We start from the raw sequence: 27,515 nt of genomic DNA on the forward strand, positions 1-27,515 counted from the left end.
CTCTTAAATTTGAACTATATAATGATTTATCACGCTGATTCAGAGTAGCAAGTGAGCGCTGACCTGTCAGGTCAGCGCTCGCTTGCTCTTCGTTCCCTGCTCACTGTCGACGCGTATAATGGCGAGTAAGGGGCGTATTACATGGGGCGATTATGATTCGAAATTATTGATTTAAACAATAATCGTTTCGTGTAATAGCAGACGATTAAACGACCAACGAGAAATCGTTGGTCGTTTGATAGAATTCGGACCTATTTTAATCGTTTGATCGTTCGCACATAGTTCAGTGTATTAAAAAGTCATAGCTGAAACGTACGCAATAGCGTTGACACAATGACTGCAGGAACGATCATAAGTAACAATCATTGTTCCGTGTAGGCGGGTGAACGATTTCGGGTCGTTTGAGATCGTTTATCGTTAGTTGTCAAAAAAAACGCTTGGTGTAATAGTACCCTAAGTGCAAGGGGGGGGGGGCGTCAGATGGTCCTAGCAGCCCATAGGAGATAGCGGTGGTCTGCTGCTGCCCCTCCTATTACACTGCACAATGGCAGATCATTGCCAGGCTGATAGTTTGTATTTCAGCCTGTTGAAAGACAACGATCAGATAATGCTGCGTTTACACGAAGCGATAATGCACCCAATGGATCGTTTAACGATTTTGAAGCGAAACGATTTGGTTTTTATAACGATCGGCGTTAAGACGAAAAAATCGTTAGAAAAATCGTTATTGCGATCGTTTTTTAAAATGGCTTAAGCCCATCTCACACGTTTAAAAGACTGTTTACACGAAGCGATCTGCGAATTTTTAGCGAACGACCAACGACGAGTTAAAAACATGTTGAAAGATCACAATGAACGATTTCTCGCTGGTCACTTGATTGTTTGCGGTGTTTACACGAGCCGGTTATCGCTCAAATGCCATCGTAAATTCGAACGATTATCGTTCCGTGTAAACGCACCAATACACGTGGCGATTATTGGTGGTAACGGCCGATAATCGCTTCATGTAATAGGTGCTTTAGATGTAGGTGTATATGTTTAGGATGACAGACTCATTGTACATATCATTCACCTCACAGTCACTGGACACTATCAGGAGTGACTGTGACAGGATAGTGAGTACAGTACGTGAGGTGACAGCACACAATACACCATGATAGCTGCCGCTGCTTGTTGTTGTTGTCGTCCTGGGCGCCTCCCGTCCCTCCCTTTCTCACCCCCTCCTGCTGCCGCCTTCCCACCTGCCTTTCCCGGGCTGCGGCGCGGGTCTGGCGGCGGGTATGGGCAGCGCGGGCCGGGCGGGCTCAGTCACTCGCCAACGGCTGAGGGGAGTCAGTGAGGAGGAGAGCGGGGCTGCGCCTCACACACCTGCACACACCGAGCTCACGCAGCGCACACACCGGACCAGTCCACAGCTGCAACACCCCCCCGAATCGGCCTGGCTCAAGTGAACTTTCAAAATTGCAACGGCTGTTGTATATGCGGGCGCGTACCATTGCCTGCACTGCGAGGGGTGTTCTCAACCGTGTGCCGGTGGACAAGTCGAGAACACCGGGAGCAAAAGGAGAACGTTATGGAGAGGTGTAAGGTCCCGGGTAGGAGTGCATAGATGACCCCGTACATTACTAAGTGCTGTATGATAACACACAACGCTAAACAGTGTCTCCATGTACGTCTACTTCATGTGCCTTAACGTGGCGATTACCGTGGCATAATCAGATGAGAGGACCTGTGCCAGGACAGATACCAGTGGGCACAAAGGCGACCTTGTTGGGGGCAGAGGGTGAGGGTGCACAGAGCAGCGCTCACTACCACACACTAGTGGCCTCGCCTGCCCTGCTAGTGACCCAGGCCCGCAGTGCGCATGCGCGGTGCTGGACAGCTCCTGAGAGGGAAATTTAAAAACGGTTTGGAGACCAGATAGAATTCACACTACAAAGAGGAGAGCCGCGACCGGAGCCGCCTGCTACACTGCACCGGACAGCGGAGCCCGACACCGGTACGTACGGCTCATACAGCCAGCGGCTATTCTGTAAACGGGGAAGATGTCTATGTAATGTATACAGGGATATTATCTCCTCAGTGGTCATGTAGCTGTCCTCATCTGTGGTGACACACAAATCTATCACATATCTATATGTCTATCTATAATCTATTCCAAATCTATCTATCTATCCATCTATCTATCTATCTATCATCTATTCCATATCTATCTATCTCCTATCTATCTATAATCTATTCCATATCTATCTATCTATCTTCTATCTATCTCCTATCTATCTATAATCTATTCCATATCTATCTATCTATCTATCTATCTATAATCTATTCCATATCTATCTATCTATCTATAATCTATTCCATATCTATCTATCTCCTATCTATCTATCTATCTTCTATGTATCTATCTATCTATCTATCTATCTATTATCTATCTCCTATCTATCTATCTCCTATCTATCTATCTATCTTCTATGTATCTATCTATCTATCTATCTATCTATCTATCTATCTATCTATAGAATGTTCCTATCTATCTATCTATCTATCTATCTATCTATCTATCTATCTATCTATCTTCTATCTATCTATCTCCTATCTATCTATCTATCTCCTATCTATCTCCTATCTATCTCCTATCTATCTATCTATCTATCTATCTATCTATCTATCTATCTCCTATCTATCTCCTATCTATCTATCTATCTATCTATCTCCTATCTATCTTCTATCTATCTATCTATCTATCTATCTCTCTCTCTCTCTATCTATCTATCTATCTATCTATCTATCTATCTATCCATCCATCTATCATCTATCTATCTATCTATCTATCTATCTCCTATCTATCTATCTATCTATCTATCTATCTATCTATCTATTATCTATCTATCTATCTATCTATCTATCTATCTATCTATCTATCCATCTCCTATCTATCTTCTATCTATCTATCTCTATCTATCTCCTATCTATCTATCTATCTATCTATCTATCTATCTATCTATCTATCTATCTATCTACCTACCTATCACCAATTATCTATCTATCCATCTATCTCCTATCTATCCTGTGACATACAGTCCATCTAATTCTCTAACAACACGTTTTTCCCTTTTGCAGGAGATGATAGACAGTGACATTTCAGGAATTATGTCTGGAATTATCAGGACGTCAGAAGAAAATCGTCCCCCCAGTCAGGAATACAGGTACCTGATAGTATTTATTTACTTTTTATTCATATCTTGCACGTGCTAGGTGTAGGGTGATGTAAAGGCCATTGCACTAGTATTACTTTCCTGTACCATTAATATGATTGGCAGATGCAGGTACTTCCCTGCTGCCCATGTGGTGAGGGGCGCCTCTGCCCTATACATTAGAAGGGAACCTTAGGTATGCCATGGATGTGTACAATACATTGTGCATTATTCATCCTACGATTTAGTGAGGATGACTACACTGAGTCCCTGCTGCCTGTACTGTCTCTATAATATGTTTACATCACCATCAGGAATATATGGAGGGAATCGGTCAACAAGATAAGAAGGGATGTGAGAAAAATGGATGAATCCCTTACTATAATAGAAATTACCATTAGTGAATATAGTGAATAAATATAGTGAACATATTGAATGGACATAGTGTATTAAATGGATGTAAAGAATATTCTGACCGCATATAGTGTATGAATTGAGTGTAGTGAATATTTTACACTTGGGAATATAAAATAAGGAAGTGAAAAAATCTACGTGATCACTTTGCTATAAATAGAGAATAACCCTGTATATAATAGTAACTCTATACAGTAACTACAACCCCATTTGTAACTGAAATATATCAATCTTTACTTTGGAGATGAAGATGTTAGCACCCCCTGGTGCATGAAGTAGAATACTGTGGAAGGTGGGGAAGGTTACTAGTGAGTGAAATCGGAGTATATTTCACAAAACATTTTAGTCTTCTCTGCCCATTGGTAATGCCATAGCATGAGTGTGTTTGCATATTATATAATAATTCACCTTGTTTAATGTCATTTATGTTTTTTTATGTATCACACATTTAGCTAAAAACGTATATAATTAAATAATTTGTTTAAAAATGTAAAATATTTATAAAATTATTATTAATAATAATAATAATAATAATAATAATAATTAGAGTTTATACAGCTAAACTTAAAAATGCCTCCAATTTGTCTCATGATGTGTTAGGAATATGTTGCACTTGGGGCTTTCTGCACTTATGTCTCGTTGTTGCATTTCTGATGTTTCGAATGTTGAAAATAATTTATCATATTAATGTCACAATATTCTGCTTAAATTCAAGAAACTGTTATGATGTATTGGATCTGAGCAACCATATAAACTATATAAATACTACAGTATTATACCTGACTCTCTGTATGAGAGCTGGGTTAAACATATAAAACATATAGGAGTATACATTTATAATTATTAAATTGTTTGTTTGTTTATTTAATACATACATATATATATATATATATATTATATATATATGTATATATATATATATATATATATATATATATATATTTATTTATTGTTAAGTTTATTTATTTAGTCTAGCTCAATGTTATTTTTTATAGAAGTGGATTAAAACACAGAAAGGCTATGTTTACAGACTGTTTAAATTTAGTGGATGGACATCATTTAATGGCAAATAATTGCCGCTATTTGCAGTTAAATGGCGGCCATCCACTAAATTTCAACCGTGTGTGACCATAGCCTTTCTGTGTTTTTAATCCACTCCTGGATTTGGTTGAAAAAGACTGAGCAAAAATACTGTGTGGGAACATAACTGGGTTCACATTGCGTTTTTGCTTTCCGTTTATCTGTTTAATTAAAAAAAATTGATGCATTTTTGTGCATCCGTTTTGATCTTTTCCATTGAATTCAAACCTGATGTTTTGGTTTTTTTTAACGTACATATAAACATTGGCGAACCACGTTTTTGTGTAGACTAAGAAAACAGATCTGTTTTGATCCATCTTCTTTATAATGGAAGTCAGTGGAAAATGGATCCAAACGAATGCACACAAATGCATCAGTTTTTTTCATCCGTTTTCTCCATTTTGCTCTTTTTAGAAACAACAGTACACAATGAAAACGTTGCAGTCTTTTGCTGTAAAGCATTGAAATATTCTCTTTATAATCATATAGAAAGGAAAGTCGAAAAGTTGGCTTGACTGATTTACTGATTTTTTTCCTATTATTTTTGATAATAAAAGTGTGAAACTTTTTCCTATCTGATTTATCCAAGTTCTGCCGTTCGGCGCATCAGCCAATAAAGTTATTCTAGTAATAGTTGTGCACACTCTTATGTCTTGGAATCCGTAGTCAATTCACTATGAACCGGTAGCTTCCATTGTCCTTCTTTTCCAGTAGTTGTGATTGCTCCTGAGAGAGCTGCGTAAATAATGGCGAGTTTTTTTCATGAGGCCTGACAGAGGAAAGAATAGAGCTGTCACTTTGTATGAGTGCTGTTTACACTTGCCCTGTCACTATGGCACATAACGGGATCCGAGGATCACTGCGGGGTTGCTCCGCAGTCCCACATAACAGGGGGAAGAGAATGGCTCCCAATTAAAGAGAAGGCCTGTGTGAATTTGCCTCTGTGCGGGGATCTCTAGGAGAGCATCTTTGGGAGCAGTCAAAGCATATTTAGGGTATGACTATTCAAGCTTTAAATGATGTACGAGTGGTTTGTCCTAATAACTGCAATAACAAGCTCTAAATATCTTAAGTGGCATGAAAAGAGACTTGGTCTTTATCCAACCGCAGCAAAATTTGCTGGAATGCAGATGTTCATGGTTTTCCATTCGCAATACTGAGTGAATAGGAGAAAAGACGACAAGCCGGGTTTACTGGACTGAATAAGAAAGCACCAGATATCGGGGACTTAAAATGTTCTGTATAAGTTTTACATAATGGAACAATGTCACGGGTAGTTTTCCTTAAAAGTGACAGAATTCTGGCATTGGGCCCTTTGACAGCAATTTCTCACATATTAAATAACACTAATACCTCTCAGGGGATGGCATAAAATAGTAATAAAATACTCTGATTTAATCGTTCTGTCTCTTATGTGTTCGGGGGAGCTCCTGATCAATTCCTCCAACTTATACCTCCACTGATATACTGTTTGTTTGGTTTTTTCCCATAGAGAGCCTATGTGTACCAAATGCCGCTATATGGCTATGGTCACACAACAGACTATCTTTTTAAAAGAACTGCCGTTGTTTTCCATAAAAAAAAAAAAAGAAGAAAAAAAAAGGGCCTTTCTGTTCATACTGCAATGATATGCATTGAAATCAATATAACAATGGCAATTGTTTTCACACAATGTATTAAACAGCATCCGTTGTTTCGAGTGCCAAACAACAGCCGTTGTGCAATACATTGTGTGAAAACAACGGCCGTTGTTTTATTGATTTCAATGCATGTCATTGCAGTATGAAAAGGACGGCCTTTGTTTTAATGAAAAACAATGGAAGTTCTTTTAAAAAATAGTACATTGTGTGAACATAGCCTATGCCTGTACAGTGACATCTAAATCTTCCTTTTGTAAAAAAAAAAAAAAAACATAGACCCCTGCATTTTGCTTTATTATTCAATACAAAGAAAAGGTATACAGACCTATGGCAGACACTCCTTGGTCTTCTGGGAAAAATTGGGGCCTATGGATATGCTTTATGGTATGTGCTAGCACATATGGCAAACCTATACTGCGTATGCAATGTGAAAGAAGCTTAATAGGGAGAACGCTGTAAAGCTACAGAATATGCTGGGCTCCTTTTGTTTAAAAGTTTTTATCCTGAAATCTTGCGATATTCAGGCTGGACACTAAGCCTAATAAGAAGCTGGCACCTGCTGTATTCTCCATGTTATCATCACAGGCAGTATTACATTGAAAGGTAACACCACTATATAGATAAGATGGGACTGGGTCATTCACAATAGGTGGTGGTCACAGCTTACCCTCTCTCTGCACAGAGCATGCCTATAAATCCTACCCATAGAAGACAATAGTCTTTCCAAGACCATGGTGCTTGCTGTAAAGCTTCATCTCTAAATGCTGTGCAGAAGCACAATTTGTCCGCGCCCGTAAGAATTACAGTAAAAAAAAAAAAAATCAGAAACAGATGAGAAAAAAAAGATCATGTTTCTGCATCTGGTTCTAATGACTAAAAATCTAGGTGATACATTCACTTTAAAATTAATTTGTATAGATGTCAATAAAAGTGTTTAGAACACACCTTAGTCGCCCATGTCCGTGTTTTTATTTTAATTTTTTTTTTAAAGTTCTTTATTTGGGCTGTGTATAGTGTCAAGGAGGTGGGGCCTTTCATTTCCTAGGCCCTAGCACCGCTACACTGTGCTGTATGCTCATGCCTTTGCATAATCAGTGATGGGAATTGTGCATACAGCATAATGAGGCGTAACAGTGCCAGGGCCAGGAAATGATAGGCCCCACCCTCTTGACACTTTAATGTCCCAAATAAAGGTTTTTTTAATTGGAGTAAAACACAGACACCGGTAATAAAGGTGTGTTTTGAATGCTTTTATTGATATCTATTTGGTGTTGACACCAGCTCAGTAGGCAGTCAGGGGGTGACAGATTCACTGTTAAGGACAGCAGAAAGGAGCTGACAAGTTTCGTTTAAATAAATTTAACACACCATAGAGGTAATATCTTGATAAAAGGTTGGTCTTATTCCTGTTCTCACGAGATAAGTTGATGTACATATGCTGTATATATATGGATGTGCATTTGCAGTATATATAGATATGCATGTGCTGTATATATTCAAGAGATTTAAAGTGTTACTGTCGTTTAAATTTTTTTTACAGAAATCAACAGTCCAGGCGATTTTAAGAAACTTTGTAATTGGGTTTATTAGCCGAAAAATGCATTTTTATCATGAAAAGCCGTTTGAAGTTCTCCCCCCTGTCTTCATTGTTCTCTTATGGAGAGGGGAGGGGTTGAGGGAGATGAGGCATCAAAACAGGACAACAAGTAGTTAATTTAAAGCTACCTTACCAGGCTATCTCCTCTGAGGTCAGCACTGAACTCTCTGACCTCTGAATACTGGCTTTCACACAGATCCCGCTGTGTAATCGTTTGTTCTCTGCTCTCTGCTGCAGACTAATCTCCCTCCTCCCCCCTCCCCTCTTCATAGGTTACACAGGGCCCGACTGATGTAAAATAGTCGAGATTTCCTGATAATGAGCAGTGAATGAGAGGGGGGGGGGGCTGGGGAAAGTCTTTTTGAATGCACATAATGACATATTTGCCTATAAACCCAATTACAAAGTTTCTTAAATTGCCTGTACTATTGATTTCTGCAAAAAAAACGACAGTGACTTTTTAAGCTAATAATCCAAGGTTCCCAATAACAGCTAGGACCACGTAATTTATAAGAATAAAGAATGCCATACCATGTCTATGATGCCCTTAGTTTGGCTCAGTAAAACCTGTAGGAGGTGACAGGTGTTCCTGTCATAACATCCAGGTTAAAATTGAGATTTATTATGGGTACATTAATTTAGTTTTAACTGTAGAATAAATGAACATATATGTGCAAATAAAGTTATTTTTTCTATGATCTTCCATACTTTTCTTCTGTTTCTAATATAAACTGTCCGCTTTGTTGTCTTTATTGTCACGCTTCTTATCTAGTGTACATCCTGTAATGGACTTCCTGTTTCTTCCTGTATACTCTAGCTTGGAATTCAGCCAACTCTATATCACTACCACTATGTTAGAGACTCCTGTGGGTGTATTAAAGAGGTTATAGCTAAGAAGGTGTCGATGGAGGCAGATAGAGATGGTTCAATTTCAGCAGGAACAGGAAGTCCATTACCGGATGTACACTAGACAGGACGGAAAGCTTTTACTAAAATAGCTTTATTTACCAATATATGTTAAAAGGGTACTCTAATGAAAATCTTTTTTTTTTTAACCAACTGGTTTCAGATAGATTTGTAATTTCTATTTAAAAATCTCAAGTCTTCCAGTACTTATCATCTGCTGTATTTCCTGCAGAAAGTAGTGTATTTTTACCAGTCTAACACAGTGCTCTCTGCTGCCACCTCTGTCCTAAACAAGAACTGTCCAGAGCAGCAGCAGATCCCCATAGAAAACCTCTCCTGCTCTGGACAGTTCCTGTCTCAGACAGAGGTGGCAGCAGAGAGCACTGTGTCAGACTGGAAATTAAACACCATTTCCTGTAGGACATACAGCAGCTGATAAGTACTGGAAGACTGGAGATTTTTAAATAGAAGTAAATTACAAATCTGTATAACTTTGTGAAACCAGTTGATTTCAAAGTAAAAGATTTTCGCCGGAGTACCCCTTTACTTTGTTAAACAGATGAATATAGGTTTCCCTAAATAATATTCAGCTGTGTTTATTGCCATAGTGAGCAGAACAAGTGGCCGCCGGACACCTCTGGTGGCTCTTATTCACTCGGAACAATGTAATGAAGGCGTATTAAACATAAAATGCCAGTTCTTGTCCCTTCCTTGCTTAGACAACATGGAGTCAGAACTAATAATGTTACCCCAGACCACCAGTCAATGCATACATTGTTCTATCCAGGCATATTTATTTAATCGGGACCACCCTGGTACAAAGATCCACAATGAGACCGACTTGCCAATATTCCGTGTCGTACCATGGGAATGCTGGCATGTCAGACTGGATTAGAGTTGTGCTGTGGCCAGGGTGGGGGCAGCTCCTAGCTCCTCCTCACTTATTAATGGAACTAATTGACGTCCGTCCGGAATCTGTGTATACTGTCTTGTGAATTTTAGTGTTCACAGGGATCTTTGCTGTGTAAATTAAATTTGGTGAAATCCACACCCTATTTTTATGTTTGCATAGTCGAATTTGGCTCGGTGTATGCAACTTGTCTCCAGAAATATTTCTTTATGAACCAGTTATATTCCATACTAAATAAAAAAATAAAAAATAATAGAAATAATAATAAAAAAAATATATATAAAAAATTCAATATATATATATATTTATTTATTTATTTTATTTCTTTTTTATATGGGATATAACTGGTTCATAAAGAAATATTTCTGGAAACAAATTGCATACACCGAGTCATATTCTGTCCACCAATGAACAATCTGAAGGTCTGAAAAGTTTTCTGTATTGGGAGGATGGTTGAACTGTAGGAGCATAGGATGAGTGACATCTTCGCTTGGCTATGTTCACACAACGTCAAAAATAGAGAAAAGGCGGCCGATTTCGCTATTTAAAAAAAGTCAGTTTTTGCCGCGATTTATCTGACTGCAATGCAATGCATTGAAGTCAATGGGAAGACGGACGTCCAATGCACACAGTGTATTGAATAACGGACAGTTTTACCGCGAACGTCAAAATAATAAAACTTTATTTTCGGACGTCTTTTGCAAACAGCGGACGTTTTTTATTAGTAGTTCACACACACACACAGGTTTTTTTTTGTCTTTTTTCCGTTTTTACTATTAAATTTTATGGACTTTTCAATTAAGCCACATCCAAAGGCCGATTAGTAACCCCAAAGTAGAATAATGTGCAAACACCAGTCATTGCACGGCTAGATAGCTAAATGACGTTCGTTATTTAAGACTCAAAATAACGGACGTCATTTTAAACGGAGAATAGAAAACGTTGTGTGAACATAGCCTTAGCCAGTAGTTATTGATAGCAATGCTTTTTCTGTACATTTCTCTATATACAATAGTTGATAATGTTAATAATAGTTGTCTTATTGATAAAGGTGATAACAGCCAGTAATGACTACTGCTCCATGTAAGTGGGCCTGAACCCGGAGCCTCTTCCAGCAGTCCTCAGGGAGGTGTTCCCTATGCAGCCCTCTACATGATCTGCATTATACACAATGCCCAGCTTGAGGGGGTGTCACAAAGTGCTCCCCGGGGGGCTGCCCCAAGTGCCACTAGAATTGGTGCTGGGTGGGGTGACTAGCGGTGAGAGCCTGCTGGGGAACAGGAAAGTCAGGAGCAGATTAGACAGCTGGAGAGGAGGATGCACCAGTAGCCCAGGCAAAGCTCCAAAACTGAGTGAGTAATAAACTATGTAGATGTATAACTCAGAAAACAGACCATTATATACAGGACAAGTATACAGAAAAAGTTATGTCATATGCTTTCCTATGCTCTGCCCGATACTCATAAATTACCCTTATTGTTAAAACATCTGGAGAAGCTTGTATTGTCTTTATAGCTATTGTGTTTGGGCTTTATTAGTCCTCAAAGTTCTCAATATACAGGAAAATGTATTGTTCATACGTGATATGTATTTTTTTTCAGTGCATGATATACTCTAATGCTGGAGGGACATGTGTGCACCATGTAATACACTCATATAGTCGGGATTAAAGTGGCCTTGTGTTTTATCCTTCAATGTGAATAAAGACATCAATAGTTTCCATATAGGACAGAGTGAATAGCGTAGACTGGCTGGACACTGAACCATTCCTATAGCTATTGAGGTAGGGGATTTCTGTCACATGTTGTGATAGCTGATTCAGGCTGTGTTCATACATAGTCTTAATATGGAAAAAAAATGCTGTTGTTTTTTAAATAACAGACGTTATTTAACAATGACGTCCGTCAATAATTTTTACGATCATTATTTGCGGCTGTCATTATTTTGCCGTGAACATAGCCAAATTTAACAAGTTCAAGACGGGCCTGGATACTTTTTTTATAATATTATTAAATATGATATTACAGATTATGGGGACTCGATTACTGGTTATAGGACGTTGATCTAGGAATTTATTCCAATTGCCGTATCTAGTGTTGGGAGGCAATTCTTTCTGACTAGTATGGGGTAATTGGCATCTGCCCCAGAAGGGTTTTTCGCCTTTCTGTGGATCAATACTGTTGGCTAATAGGTTGACCCCAATAGACTCTTGTCTTTTTTTAAACCTTGTCAACTATGTGACATATATATACAAGCCCTTGTGGACCTGGATTGGTGCCCCAGTTGGTCCCTTTTAGGGTGGATGGTGTCCAGTGCTGGGTTTCCTGTTCCCTGTATAATAGAAAAATATAGTTATTTTAGACAAGCTGAGTAGTGCCCACTACACATAGGATGGAAGCGGCAGTGTTTAGGCAGATGTTGGAAGTGTGAGTCGGTATACCCCATGCACTGCCTAAAGGCACGTTCACATCAGAAAAAAGCGGACCCCCCCACCCGCGCACTCCACAGGGACTCTGCTCGGAATCCCGTCTGCCATCTGTTTCAGTGGGATGCCTTGTGTGCCTCCGCTCTCCGCACCTCTCTGCTCAGAGAATTGACATGTCAGAATTTCCACCTGTTTTCCTTAAAAGGCTGAAAATAAAAACGGGTACATTTTACAATGTTTTTTTGTGTTGGGCCTGCTATGAATATTTTAAAAAAAAAAAATATTTCTAATTACATACCTACCTTGCTCCCTTGGGTATTCCCTTTTGATGTCTGTTGGCTTCCTGCTCATCTCTTTGCCTGCTCCTTCAAAGTGGACCTGTCTTGGTATAGATGGCCTGCTCAGCCAATCCCTGGTTGAGGTGGGACACTGCTGCTGTCAGTGATTGGCTGAGTGGCTCTGTCTCAGAAGTAGCAGGCAGACCAATGAGCAGGGAGCTAGGAGATTCCCGAGGGAGCGAGATAGATATGTTCTTATTTTTAGGTTTATTTTTCGTAGCAGTCCCAGTACAGTATCAAGAATAGTCTCAGTGTAAATGGTTTATACCTGCAATACTCTTCTGCCTGGCTTCTTTACAGTACCTCTATAATACATTTTCTAGCCTCTTCTGGTTTATACAGAAACATAATAAAGAAAGTATACTTACCAGTCCCCATGCCCCTGCAGTGCCGCATCCCGCTCCTGGACCTTCCGTCATCATTCTCTATCTTTCCCTCCTGCAACATCACGGCCCGGTTAACGGATGCCCCGCTCAGCCAGTCAGTGACTGCGATGGGACACTGCTGCAGTCACTGACTGGCTGAGCGGGATATTTCCCACCCGTTGCCACCAGATTGTACCCCAAAGCTTGTAAAAAATTACATCTGGCAGCGTACAGGAGCCCAGTTACTTGGCCCTGTGGGGGCACAGAGACAGGTAAGTATACTTTCTTTATTCTATTACACCCCCACCGGCACAGTAGTTTTGAATTTTGCTGGACTTCTACTTTTAATAAATAAGTAATACATAATACATAATATATGTGCTCTATTTGATACACATTTTGGATATTTTATATTCAATATTATGTCTAACAAACAGGTAATCAAGTCAATGTAAAAGGTGTTCTACTAGATCAGTGGTCTCCAACCTGTGGCTCCCCGCCTGCCTGTCACATTGTTGTGTAATAGAAGTGCTGAATATATATTTACATATTGTAATTTTTCCCATGCACCTTATTCCAGGGTATGAAAAATAGCATATATAGACTTAAAGAGACTCTGTCAGTAGGTTTAGGCTGTCTTCAGGGTAGCATAAAATAGTGACAGAGAAGCTGAACAGAATGATATATCACTTACATTATTCTGTGCAGCTGATTCAGAGATCTCCTCCTGAATAACATGGACAATAAGTAGTCTTCTCCATTATGTGCATGAGCCCAGTAGTCCTGGATATTCATGAGAAGCAGAAAACTCCACCCACCAGCTGCAGATGGGCAGTTATCAATTCATGCTGTGTATAGGCAGTCAACTGTCAATCAGCAGCGGGGGGGAGGGGTGTGGCAAGTATCCTATTCTCCTACATATTAGGAGAACGGCTGAACAAAATGATGTAAGTAATACTCCGATCTGTTCAGCATTTCTGTCACTGGTTTATGCTGCTCTCATTTAAGGCAGCATAAACCTAGTGGCAGATTCCCTTTAAAGGGGTTGTCCGGCGATAAAAAATTATTCACAGAATAACACACATTACAAAGTTATACAACTTTGTAATGTATGTTATGTCTGTGAATGGCCCCCTTCCCCGTGTCCCCCCACCCGTGTACCCGGAAGTGTGGTGCGCTATACATTACCTGTCGCGTGCCGACCACGGTCTCCGATCGTCAGCAGTGACGTCTTCTTCGGGAGCTTGGCGGATCTTCCCGAGTGCCGGCCGCCCTCTGCAGCGTCATCCGAAGCTCAGCCGCGATTGGCTGAGCATAACTGTGCTCAGCCAATCGCGGCTGAGCAGCTGATGACGTGGCCGCGTCATCAGCCGCTCAGCCGCGATTGGCTGAGCACAGTTATGCTCAGCCAATCGCGGCTGAGCTTCGGATGACGCTGCAGAGGGTGGCCGGCACTCGGGAAGATCCGCCAAGCTCCCGAAGAAGACGTCACTGCTGACGATCGGAGACCGTGGACGACACGATATGCGGTGAGTATAATGCACCACACTTCCGGGTCTAGCGTGGGTGGGGGGAAACACGGGGAAGGGGGCCATTCACAGACATAACATACATTACAAAGTTGTATAACTTTGTAATGTGTGTTATTCTGTGAATAATTTTTTATCGCCGGACAACCCCTTTAAGAAGGATACATGGTTCTATTTCTGGGGCGATAAACCACATGTTCCTTAAAAGGAAACTATCAGCAGGTGAGAAGTATCTAACCTAATGATATTTCCCTATAGCACATGGGGCGCTGAGGATGAAGGTATTTTTCTTACATTCATCCCCTACCCAGTTTCATTGATATTAGGAGCTTAATCCCTATGCAGATTAGGCATTTTGGTGCACTGGGTGTGGGACTACCAACCGATCCCCTTAGCTGGGGGCAGATTGGTGCATTGGGGATAAACTCCTAGTATCCCAAAAACAGCGCCGAGGATGAAAGTAAGAAACTTCATCCTCAATGCCCCATGTACTATAGGGGGGTATCAGCAGGTTGCATACTGCTGATAATTTCCCATTAATACTTTACTTAAGAGGGATATTTGTAGAGCAAGAAAGGTCCTATCCACTTCCGCGCTGATACTTCCACAGGCAAAAGGGGGGTGGGAGCATATTGCAGGCATTGCAGTGTCCAATAGCTGCCTGATGTCACCGCCCGCAGCATGCTCCACCCCCCCACCTCCCCTCCTTCTGCGGAAGTATCAGCACAGACAGGCAGAGGAGGGAACTGTTAGGAGCTCTCCTGCTCTCTGGATATGCCCTTTAAGGCCCTAAACTATCCAGGGATATTACATAGCTTTCAACCATGAGCCGGGTCCCTTTCATAAGCATATACACGGCTCTACTAAGTGCAAATTTCCATAGAGGGTCATATATACATAATAATAATAATAATAATAATAATGATATTGTACACGTCTCTATGTTGTTGTGTCAAGACTTTGGGCAAGCAGGACACACATGTGTAATGTGGGCGTGAGGCTGGGGCACATGTGTGTAATGTATAAGACTGGTCATTACTTGTATAATAAATAGAATGCAGCTCAATGCTCATTGAAAATCTGAACAGCTGCCTTTCTTACTCTGATCTCAGGGCTAAAAGGCTACGGACACCTGGGTTGCTGCCTGAGTGATTTGGCAATTTGTATTTATAATTAAAAAAAAACGTTCATAAAAAAAGCTGAATAAATTTTTTTTTTAATAAACATATTACTAGCTGAATAGTGCCAGAGCGAGATAAATCCAGTGCTATAGTCCTAGTAGCTATCAAGTGATGTTTGATGGGGAGTGTTAACACGTTGCCTGATAGTGTTTTACAATCCTGGAAGGAGGTTTGCCACATGACAGGAGGCATTTGCACAGGGTTTTGACTCTTAACACCCCTTATCCGACCTTTCGATTTAAAATAAGGAAAAATCACAAGCCTCTTCTTTCAGGCCAGTAGGCACCAGGCGGGTGGCAGATGGCATGTTTTTGTGCGTTGCTTGTCTGCTGTCATTCAGCTAGATTAATGCAGGGTCTGTGGAGAGGGGTAAGGGAGAGGGGGAGGAAGATGAAAAAGAGAAACAATTAACCTAAAAACAAAACAATGGAGACACGTGTCAGTCGGCTCTAGCCGTTTGTGGACACAATAGGCAATCATCTTTCAATAACAGAACCAACTGTTGCAACCCAGCCGGGCCTGCCCCCGCTTTCAAATGATTTCGTTTGATCTTGTTTGTTTATGATTCAGCCAATGGGAGCGCTGGAATAAAGGTCAGCTGGGCCCTTTTCTCCCCTTCGCCCTGCAAAATTGCAAAGGGATATTATGAGCATGAATGGTAGAGCATGCTGCTCCGGTACAAAAGCAGCTTCAGCGCAGACCGGTCAGAATCAACACAGCTCACTGTACAGAGCATGGCGAGCGATGGGCACAAGCAATATTGTTTATTTCAGCTGATGTTACCTGCGTTACACTAATAAGTGACCGGTATAGTGCAAGCATCATATCATCCTCTATAAATAATACAAAATAAATTAAATTTTCTAAAATAAATCCATTAATTTTAGAGACCATTTATGGGGGATAATATATATATCTATATATAATTCATATATATATATATTCCCCAATAAATGGATTTATTTTACAAAATTTAATTTCTTTTGTGTATATATCTAGATTATTTCACACACACACACATATATATATATATATATATATATTATTTTACACACACACACACACACATATATATATTAGGATAGTATATATTTAGGATACAATATAAGAGTTTACTTTTCCTTACCTATAGTGTTAATGCTTTCAGGCTGGTGCCCTCGGACCCCTCCCAAATGCGGGATGATGATCTTCCCAATGACTTACAGTCTCTGTCATGGCTGACCTCTGTGGATGTGCCCAGACTACAGCAGATGACCAGTGCAAGGATGGAGTACAGTATGAACTCACAGAACATAGTCATACAACAGCAAGGTAGGATATGTTTTCTCTGTATATACATTACACATTTATTATACACACATATATATATATATATATATATATATATATATATATGGTGGTCCAAAAGTAGGTGGGCAGTATGTGTAATAGGGTTATGTTCATAACCCTACTACACATACTGTCCACCTACTTTTGGACCACCCTGTATATATATATATATATATATATATATATATATATATGTGTGTGTGTGTGTGTGTGTGTGTGTAGTGTGCGTGTACTTTGCCACTTCATATATGTTCTTATTTATAGGTCAGCTCTCAAATACCATGTCGGGACAGATGATTCATATACCGGCAAGTATGCAGCAAGGCATCCTGGGCCTTAACACAATGACTTCTCATGTTTCCAATGTAAGTGGATAGATAAACTGTACAGGTAGATGTTTTCATCGGTCAGGTAAAAGCAACGTCACCAAGCTATTTTCTCTTCTCAGCAGATCAGCCAGTATACAATGGGCGGCCATCAGTCTCCGAGCCTTCAGTCACCACAGCCTATGTATCAGTCCCATTCCCAGCAGGTCTATGCACTATCTCAGGGCTCCCAGCAGGTAAGCCACAGCCACTTATACTGCTCCTTTTAGGTTTATGATGCACTGACTGTGCTCTGCTATTAAATATAAGGGTTATCCAGAATTAGCAGAACATAGGTGCTTTTCTTCCTGAAACAGCGCCACATTCTGTCCTCAGTTTGTGTGTGGCATTGCAGCTCAGTGCCATTGAAGTAAATGAGGCAGAGTTGTAATGCTACAAACAACCTGAGAACAGGTGTGGTGCTGTTTTTTGGTTTGGTTACAGGTCCTATTTAACCCTTTTATGTCTAAAGCAAATGTTTATCTTCAGGAATACTGTGGACTGCTTTGTTTAGGGGTTTTACTGTTAGGGATCTCATTGGAGTGGGGTGGAAGCTATTAACCTGTCCTTGCCACCGACAGTCTGATATCATTGTGCTGCTATATAAGGTATACAATATTTTACTATGTTTTCCTCATCCTCTTTGTCTGATGTCCTTTTCGATGTAGTGTTCTCCTGCTGGGATTTTTAATAATTCCTACAGAGCACAGCCTCCGTATTCTCAAGCACGCATGGCAGCTCATTCTACACAGGACCTACACCCAAAAAACTACCCTAAGCCTATATATTCATACAGGTAAGCCTCTCATTTCTGTACAGAATACAAAACGTATATTAGAAGCCAATTTTACTTAAAAAAAAGTGCCAGAGATTTTAAATTTACGTCCATTAAAAAAATCTTACGTCTTCCAGTACTTATAAGCTGCTGTATGTCCCGCAGGACATAGTGTATTCTTTCTAGTCAGGAGAGCAAGAGAGGTTTTCTATGGACATTTCCTACTGTTCCTGACATGGACAGAGGTGGCAGCAGAGAGCACTGTGTCAGACTGGAAAGAATAGCACTTCCTGCAGGATATACAGCTGCTGATAAGTACTGGAAGACTTGAGATTTTGTAATAGGACTAAATTACAAATCTCTGGCACTTTCTGACACCAGTTGATTTGAAAGATTTTTTTTTTGCTTTAACCAATATACATAAAAAAGGGCAGCAAAGCAAATAAAAGTCTGTTGTAGCATAGCCACATGATATATAAATCTAAAGCAAACTGAAATTTTGTGAAACTAAAGTAGTAATTATAATGCATTGCTTTGTTTCAGCTGCCTTATTGCAATGGCCTTAAAGAACAGCAAGACTGGCAGCCTGCCTGTGAGCGAGATCTACAGTTTCATGAAGGAACACTTTCCATATTTTAAGGTAAGACAGATGACATGAAATCATCATGAGTTACAATGGAGACAGGTAGGATAGCCTCTCTGGATGCCCCTTCACACCCGGCCATCAGAAGCAGGCCATACTGGGTTCTCTTCCATTTATCTACGGGTAAGAAACGACTAAAAAAAATGGCAGTCGGCCATTTCGTTCGGTAGTGTTTGTTATTTTTTTTTTTTATTAGAGATTTTATTAAATATTACTCCAAATAACAAAACATCATAAAAAAAGGAAAGCCAAATAAGAAAGGACTTACAGACATTCTCACAAGATGTAGTCTTTTAGCGTCAGGATTGTACTACCAACATATTGGTCCTCGCCCAGCGGATCTATTACAACCAGATTTAGGGTTACCACTCTATCCACCCCATAACATGATAGCAGACCCAACATGGACCTTAACACATCAAATAAAATAAACACGCACCCCCCAACCCTACCCCAAATAAACCCTATTTCCACAATTTACACTTGGAGAAGGACAGACCTGGCACAGCCTGGCACGGCAGTCCATATTTCCTATTTATAAAAAACTACTATTATTATTACCATTACCCTTCCCCACCCACCACCCTATTATCCTCTCTCAACACCTTGGGACGCCAACCCCCCCTCACCCTACACTCCTCTAAGCTCCATGATTGTACTACCATATACTCCTCCCCCTCCTATCCTAGTACTCCCACTACCTCTAGGAATCGTGTCCAGTGCAAGGAGGACGACGGCCGCCCACAGACCCGGTCATTCACAAAACACCAACTTTCATTCACGGAGCTGCCATCACTTTTAATCCCTCTTACTATCATAAGGACCCTGTAAGGACCATCCCCAGCTTGGCTCCCCCCTCTCAGAAGGATACCCTCGGGAATGTTACCCCCCACAGGTCCTTTTGCAAGTGTCGGTGACGCCTAGGTCGCCCCACGATGGTCAATGACCTCGTATAAAGGCCATCCCCCCCCGCCCGGCGACCCCAGGAAGTCATCCTCACACATTACCATTTAATATATATTTATTGTTATGCTTTTTACTTTTTTTTTTTTTCCCCCCCCTTTTTTTTTTTATATTTCCCTACTACGCAGAAAATTTTTACTCTTACTCTCTCTGTGGAGTCTCCTTTACACTCAGTCACTCCTTTTTACACCTACTCTCGACCACCATCTGCCGCGGCCACCGCCACTCCCCACCCCAAACCCGTCCCAATCCCACCTACATCCTTCTATTGCTGAGGGGGAAGGCGTCCCACCCCTTAACACACACCCTTATCCATATACTATCCTATTGCTAGCCCCGCCAGGTCTGCCCCCCCTTACACTATTTCCAAATTCAGCTCCGTCTAATTCCACCACTACTTCTAAACATATCCTTAGGTTTTTACTATCTTTTTACAATGTGACCATACTTTATTATATAAGTCATTTAGAGGGTCATTTTTTGTCATGATCCTCCCTGCCTCTAGCAATGCCGGTAAATCTGGACCACATATGTCGGTCAATGCTTGCCACTTACCCCAAAAGTCGTACTCCTTCCACTTCACAATATACAACAATTGTGCCGCCAAAAAGTATAATTCAAAATTAGGGAGATTAAAACCCCCTTCCTCCCATTTTTTCGTTAGGAACTCGTATTTTACCCTCGGGATTTTCTTTTTCCAGATTAGCTCATTACATAAACCCCTTATCTCCCCAAAAGCTTTCTTCCCCAGCCACACTGGGCTATTGGCCAGGACATACAAGACCTGTGGCAGCACTATCATTTTTACTAGACCCACTCTGTCGGCGGTAGTGTTTGTTATTACTGCAGTGAACTATGGTAGAGATTTATCAAACATGGTGTAAAGTGAAACTGGCTCAGTTGCCCCTAGCAACCAATCAGATTCCACCTTTTATTTTCCAAAGAGTCTGTGAGGAATAAAAGGTGGAATCTGATTGGTTGCTAGGGGCAACTGAGCCAGTTTAACTTTACACCATGTTTGATAAATCTCCCCTTATGTCTATACTATTTTTTTATGGTTTAACACCAGTAAAATGACATTTGCAATGATAGTCTGGCCACTGAGATATCCACTCTTCAGCAGTTTATCCTTTTCCTTTACAGACAGCACCTGATGGCTGGAAAAATTCAGTACGACACAACCTTTCCCTCAACAAATGCTTTGAAAAGGTGGAAAATAAGTTAAGTGGATCATCTCGCAAGGGATGTCTGTGGGCATTAAATCCTGCTAAAATAGAGAAGATGGAAGAGGAGATGCAGAAGTGGAAGAGGAAAGATCTACCGGCCATCCGGAGGAGCATGGCTAACCCAGGTATGTATGCGTTTACCAACTGAAAAGATTTGTTAAAGAAGAAGTCAGGCAATTTAGAAAATCCGGCAGGGGGGTATTTGATTAGAAGCACGTACTTACCTCTCCCCGCACCAATGGTGAGGGGCGGGATCAGCCTCTGGACCCCCGCCAGAAGTCATTTTCCCCCGAGTTGTGATGACAATGCCCGTCCCAGCTGATGGACTGGCTGATCACCTAACCAGCCGCTGAGCTGAGCGTCCAGTCCATCATGACGTGTACACCCTGGAGGCTGGTCCCACCGCTCACTGCGGGCACGGGAAGAGGTAAGTTCAAACTTTCAGTGGGCTGTATACACTGCGGCTGCGCAGGAAAACACAGGCTGCTTCCCGCGCATGCGCGAACCCCCCAGGCCACCGTCGATCCTCCCGGAAGTATAAAGTCTTATACTTATGTCCTGAGGGGCCTCCGGGAGGATCGGCGGTGCTTCCTTGCGCAGCCGCAGTGCATACAGCCCACTATGCAGTTATGAATTTGCATAGTGGGCTGGACGGGGCGCGGCGTTGCTCTCCGGCCCTGAGCAACGCCCTAAATGCTCTTATGCTAGTAATTTGCATAAGAGCATTTAGTGATTTAACAAACAATGCGGGGGCGGAGAGGACTAAGAGTAGTGGTTATGTATTACTGACATACATAGCTACTACGGCATATCAGCAGGTTCTCTGGGAAGAACCTGCTGATAGTGCCGCTGTAATGTTATGTATAAACTACACATCAGTACTTGTGTGCACATATGTAAATTTAATCTTCCAAAATCCATTCTTTTGATCCAGATGAACTGGACAAACTGATTATGGACAGACCTGAAAACTGCAAAGCTCCAAGCAAGCTGGGAACCTCAGAACCATCAGTAATGACAAATATCGGAAACATTCCCATCCAGCAAGTTCAGCCACACCCGGTCATGACATTGTCTTTACAGTCCATACCATTACACCATCAAATTCAGACTCAGGCTAGGATTGCAGCCAGTTCTCCTGCACCGGCCCAGAGCCCTCCTCTCCATGTGGTTCCAGACATGACTCAAAGCCCGCTGCACCAGCATATCATCAGTAGGGGAGCATCCGACTTCCTCAGCATTACCTCAGACATGAACACAGAGGTGGATTCCATTGATCCCAGCATCATGGATTTTGCTCTTCAAGGTAGGATATATGTTATAAATGCGTTGTGAGGACAGGATTGAGGTGGTATATATACAAGAGAGCAAGTCCGAAGGTCCAGATAGATACAGTTTGTCTTATATACAGGATTGTAGAATCCATAAAGAAAATGAAAGGTTACTTCATGATGAACGTATTGATCTGGAAGAGATGAGTTTGTCTTGAATATATTGCCTACTCATAGGCAGATAACAGTTCAAACAAGTCCATCAAGGCCTTGTATTATAATGGCAAAGCTGGGCTTTTGCCATGCCCTATGGATGAAAAAAGGCAAAGAGTAAAGGGGTAGTTCACAAAAATTTACTTCTATTAAAAAAATCTCAAGACTTCTAGTACTTATCAGCTGCTGTATGTTCTGCAGGAAGTGCTATTTTTTCCAGTCTGGAGCGCAGGAGAGATTTTCTATGGGGATTTGCTACTGCGCTAGACAGTTCCTGACATGGACAGAGGTGGCAGCAGAGAGCGCTGTGTCAGACTGGAAAGAATACACCACTTCCTGCAGGGCATACAGCAGCTAATAAGACTAGATTTTTTAATAGAAGTAAATTACAAATCTCTGGCACTTTCTGGTACCAGTTGATTTAAAAGAGAACAATTTTTGGTGAACTACCATTACTTAAGTGCAGTTGTAAGGATTCTTCTATCACTATTTTGAGCATAGATATAAATGACATATATGTAATAAGTATTGAATGTAAAAATTCAGTGACACAGAATAAACTATAAGCCCAGCGCTGATTTAGGGGGCAGATACCATTTCACCAGGGCTAGTCATGGATCTATTGTGAGTAATGGAAAATGTCTCCTTATGTAATACAAATACAATATAGGACAGGACCTGCCAGCATTTACTCTTTTGAGTGCAGGGAGATTAGATGTAATTCCCACAAATTCTTACATGCCATCCCTAGACATGACATAAGGAATTGTATAGGCATGGGTTGTTTGTCAGTAGCTCTACGTATATACCTTGCATATGTACTATTTTGACACACCTATATACATTCGTATAATTTTTTTTCCCCCAAGGTAACATCTGGGAAGACATGAAGGATGAGAGCTTTAATCTGGACTCATTGGCAGCATTCAGCACCTCTCCTCTGCAGCTGTCAGACTGTGATTTGGGGACCATAGGCCTGACCCCAGTGTCTAGTAGCAGTGACCATTCCTTCACAGACTTCCAAGTAACCAGCCTGTATACTACATATGCCAATTTGGACAATCCCACACCCTCGCAGTGTGTGCCGGGACAGGGCAGCAAACCCATTGCTCTGTTGTAGATCTGCCAGAGACAGCATATGCACCAGAACCAAAATGACTGGGAACAGAATGTGAAAGTGACCACAGTTTACACTTACAAAGACTACTGTACACATTTCCAGCGCTGCCTTGTTTATCTGGTTTTGACAAGCGATTTGCGTAACTGTTATCTATTTTCCTATACCATTTCTTCTCGGTTTAAGTAAAAAAAAAAAAAAAAAAAAGAGAAAGAGACCGCCTATTTTTGGGGTATAGAGACTTTTTAAAAAAAAAAAAAAAATTGGGATCTATTTTCTGTACTGTAAAGAAAACATTCCGCAATAGACATTTCTTGTGCTCATCTACTGTACAAGGCTCCATAGTATTCAGCACACAGACGTCAGATGTGACATCTATTAATCCTGCGCTAAGCCTTAAGTGCGTCAATGTCGCCAGTTTGACAGAATATAATACCAGTAGCATAGTATCGATGGTTATTACGTGCTTCCATTCCATCCCATAGAACTGATCAGGAGAAGGCTGAACATGGTGTATGTAGCATTCCTACTGAACTGAATGCAAAGTGTCAAAGTTTCACTGTGAGCAGCTCAAACCCAAACTCCTTCTATACAACGAGGAAGGAATCATTACGCCCTCATTACTCACAAGGACAGATTATTCATGGTGGTTTTTAACTGAACCACTATTGCACTAAAATCAATATACTTTTTGCCCTGCAATAAGTGTGCGACAACAAAAAAAATTCTAAATAATGATAAAAAGTTTTATCGCAAGTTGATGGAAATACTTGCATGCTTGAGCATGATTAAAAAATAATCAAGTACTCCGCATGCAGTGTGTTGGGGGGGGGGGGATTTGAAAAAACATGGAGCCATAAAGCAGCCATGTGCATGAGGTCCAACCTGTATGAAAACTGCACAAATAACCAATTGCACATGTAACGCCTGCAAAAAAATCAACTGAATGTGAAGGATCGAGAAAAACGTGATCTACAACTAAAGGAACAATTTGTTTTAGATAAGGGTTACATCTATAACAGGGGTAGGGAACCTTGGCCCTCCAGCTGTTGCAAAACTACAACTTCCATCATGCCTCGACAGCCAAAGCTAAAGCTTGATGGGAGAATTGTAGTTTTGCAACAGCTGGAGAGCCAAGGTTCCCTACCCCTGATCTATAAGGACCACTATCCAGTGTGATTCACTGGCTCATCAGGTCTACAATAATACATAAGAATTTTACATTATAAAATATAAAATCCAGACTGTTTGCCAAAACTTTCATCATTGTACAAAATGTATTCTCCTCCAGCTGTTCCTCGGCTTCGTTGTAGGCTGGTAGATTAGGTTGACTTTGTTTTTTTTTTTTTCTTCTATGTGTAATAATATTGTACTAGGCAGTATTATGTGTAAATTTATTTATATTTATTATTTTCACCAGAACAATGTAAATTAAGCAGTTAATTATTTCTGTGAAGCGTCTGTTATGTTTTTTGTATTTGTAATGTCTTCTACTGTTAGTAAAGACTTCATTCAAAACTGACTTGGTCTTGTTGTATGGGACAGATATTGGGGCAGAGTTATCGGGCCTTGTGTGGAGGAACGGTGGCCAATAGGAACCAAATTCCAGCAAGGTAGAATTTGGTTCCTATGGGCAATTGCTACACTGGTCTTCTAGACAATCCATGCATGTCATATATGCATACTTTTCACATATGGTTTCACTGATCGCTGTTATAGTTTAGTGTCTGCCTATAAGAGCTTATGTGTTAAAGGGGTTTTCCACCTAAGAGCTAAAAATGAAATGCTCCCAAACCTAGCTGGTCTTACTCATCAAGTCCCACTGAGTATTTTGAGCCGTGTCCTGTCTTTCTAGCTGCTGCCGTTCCTGAGTTACAAGTTTTCCTAAAAGCCGATCTATATCCAAGATGGCGCCGGCCAGGAAACTACATTTCCCATCATGCATCTCCCTGATTGGTCCGTTTGTGTACTTGCCCCCTTAGCTTTCTTTCCTGCCCACTGCTGTCATTACTATTAGGGCTCGTTCCCACTGAGGAAAGGTAGCGGAATTCCGCGACGGAATTGTCCGCCGCGGAATGCCGTTAGCCTCCCGCTCATAATGGGAGTCTATGGGAGGCGCGCGCTCCTGCCCTGTCCGCGCTGAAGAATGAACATGTTCATTCTTCAGCGCGGACAGGGCAGGAGCGCGCGCCTCCCATAGACTCCCATTATGAGCGGGAGGCTAACGGCATTCCGCGGCGGACAATTCCGTCGCGGAATTCCGCTACCTTTCCTCAGTGGGAACGAGCCCTTACACAGTAAACACAGGACTGTTTTTTTTTTAACTGATTTTACATCACATCACCCCAATATGTATTCCACACTAGCTGATGATGTAGCAGAGCTGACGTGTGCATGGTGTAGCTATATGCTGCATAATGGGCATCTGATTAATGGGGGTGTAGTGTAGGTTTTGATCTCTGCTTGCTGACTGTGAATGAAAACATTCTAGTTCCATCCAGCCCCTAAGAACATCCATAACACTTACAATATACAGAGCTCTGACACAAAGACAGGTACATATGCCTGCATTCACTGACAGCAAGCAGAGATAGAACTATAACGTTTCATATTACAGAAACTTAGGCTCAAGGACACGTGTAAGTCTATGGAACCAACACTATCAATCTGACTAGCAGTGAACAGGTGCAGATGTCGTCTCCTAAGAGCCAGCTAAAAGTCAATAGACAGCTAACCTGGCCCCCAGAGAGATCATCACATTTTAGACGTCTAGAGTGGGCAAGTATGAGAAAAAAACGGAAAAGGGTGCAAAATTGGTTATATATGTATATTAGACATAGTGTGGTATTGGGAAGGGGCATTTTTTAGAATATTGTTTTGTTACCCAGATAACACCCCTTTAAAGTAGGCATACACATAAATTAGCTGTTGGACGAATACTCAGCTATCTCTCTTAATCCCCACATGCACATCTGTTTGGAATGGAGAGAAAAGGTTAAGTCCCTAGGAGACTATTCTGGCACTGGCCTATTTCCCACAACACTATTAGAAATTCGACATGCCTGACCCTTTTCTCCTCTGACATCTACTGTCAGGGGAGTCAGAGCACCACCATACGCATTAGATGCTTGGCCGCTCCTGACAAAACCAGCATGCTCAGCCAACACATCTATGGACTGGTTTGTTTTTCCATCCGTTTCACTGTATCCATTTACTTCTAATGTACAGAAAATGTGTGTGTTAAAAACAAAAAACTGTTTCAATCCTTTTTTTTGTTATGGTGAAGTCAATGGCAAAAGGATCCTGCTGTATGACATAGAACTTGTATTCATTTTTTCCTTTAAACATATATGTTGAACGGACAGCAAAAATGCAGTGTGAACGCGGCCTTATGAGAAAATGGACCCTAAGGAAGTGTTGCTGCCAGGGAAGGTGGAATTAGTAAGGTTTTTTTTTTTTTTTTTTTCACTTTTATAAAGTGGATCCTTGGCTAATTCAAATCAAATTAAGATTTTTTTTGCGTCTTTTCTGAATTCCTCATTGTGGAAAATCAGCAACAAATTGGTGTAACTTCTAAAAATCAGCAACAAATTGGTGTAACTTCTAAAAATCAGCAACAAATTGGTGTAACTTCTACACCACAAGTCAGGGTCCTTTTTTCACCTACAGAACAAATTGCTTAATCATTCGTTTAGCGGACGACACACGATTATTTTTTCTTTTAAACAATAGGCATTTAGACGAGAAGATAAATCGATATGAAAAGTCGTTTATGCGATCATATATATACACATACTGTGAATGATCGCAATTGCGTCCGTATCTATATACTGTGAGCGATGAGTGAACACTGAAAGAACGATGGTGGTCAGCTCAAAAGATGCGATCAACGACATATGAATTCTCATTCGCCGATTGTTGCCGCATGCCGCGAACGTTGCCCGTGTAAAAGGCTCTTTAGTTTCTAAGTGAAAAAAATGATTGCAGTGTGCTGATGAGATTTGTTCTGATCTTATAAAAAATCTGCAGCA

General features: G+C 41.0%; 2 protein-coding genes across 6 annotated transcripts in view; one reads left to right on the top strand and one right to left on the bottom strand.

The window, feature by feature from the left end:
- Positions 1–1,843, bottom strand: part of MYO1H (myosin IH) — a 111,909-nt gene extending 110,066 nt beyond the window's left edge. For 2 of the 4 annotated variants that reach the window (XM_069961379.1, XM_069961375.1), the window contains exon 1: positions 1,706–1,843. In XM_069961379.1, the coding sequence (XP_069817480.1) occupies positions 1,706–1,713 (8 nt within the window). In that variant the 5' untranslated portion in view covers positions 1,714–1,843. Of the gene's footprint in view, positions 1–1,241; positions 1,261–1,705 lie in introns of those variants that run through there. The other 2 variants (XM_069961377.1, XM_069961376.1) reach the window with 2 other exon arrangements.
- Positions 1,245–24,941, top strand: FOXN4 (forkhead box N4). Of its 2 annotated transcripts, none has more exons than XM_069961380.1 (10): positions 1,245–1,999; positions 3,124–3,209; positions 16,730–16,893; positions 17,176–17,276; positions 17,360–17,473; positions 17,945–18,072; positions 18,595–18,691; positions 20,801–21,008; positions 21,818–22,189; positions 23,237–24,941. In XM_069961380.1, exons 2-10 carry the CDS (start codon positions 3,127–3,129, stop codon positions 23,485–23,487), a joined length of 1,518 nt encoding a protein of 505 aa, XP_069817481.1. In that variant the 5' UTR covers positions 1,245–1,999; positions 3,124–3,126; the 3' UTR covers positions 23,488–24,941. The 2 variants fall into 2 exon arrangements, with proteins under 2 accessions (XP_069817481.1, XP_069817482.1); XM_069961381.1 differs by having other exon boundaries at positions 17,363–17,473.
- The last annotated feature ends 2,574 nt before the right edge of the window (positions 24,942–27,515 follow it).

The sequence above is a fragment of the Dendropsophus ebraccatus genome, chromosome 3 (genome assembly GCF_027789765.1).
Source record: "Dendropsophus ebraccatus isolate aDenEbr1 chromosome 3, aDenEbr1.pat, whole genome shotgun sequence".
In the NCBI taxonomy this organism is placed as follows: Eukaryota; Metazoa; Chordata; class Amphibia; order Anura; family Hylidae; genus Dendropsophus; species Dendropsophus ebraccatus.

Excerpts from the sequence above, each read along its gene's own strand:
- FOXN4 (XM_069961380.1), top strand. The coding sequence starts at position 3,127 with ATGATAGACAGTGACATTTCAGGAATTATGTCTGGAATTATCAGGACG. Across the intron at positions 18,073-18,594 it reads AAGCCTATATATTCATACAG|CTGCCTTATTGCAATGGCCT; the intron begins GTAAGCCTCTCA and ends GCTTTGTTTCAG. Across the intron at positions 22,190-23,236 it reads CATGGATTTTGCTCTTCAAG|GTAACATCTGGGAAGACATG; the intron begins GTAGGATATATG and ends TTTTCCCCCAAG.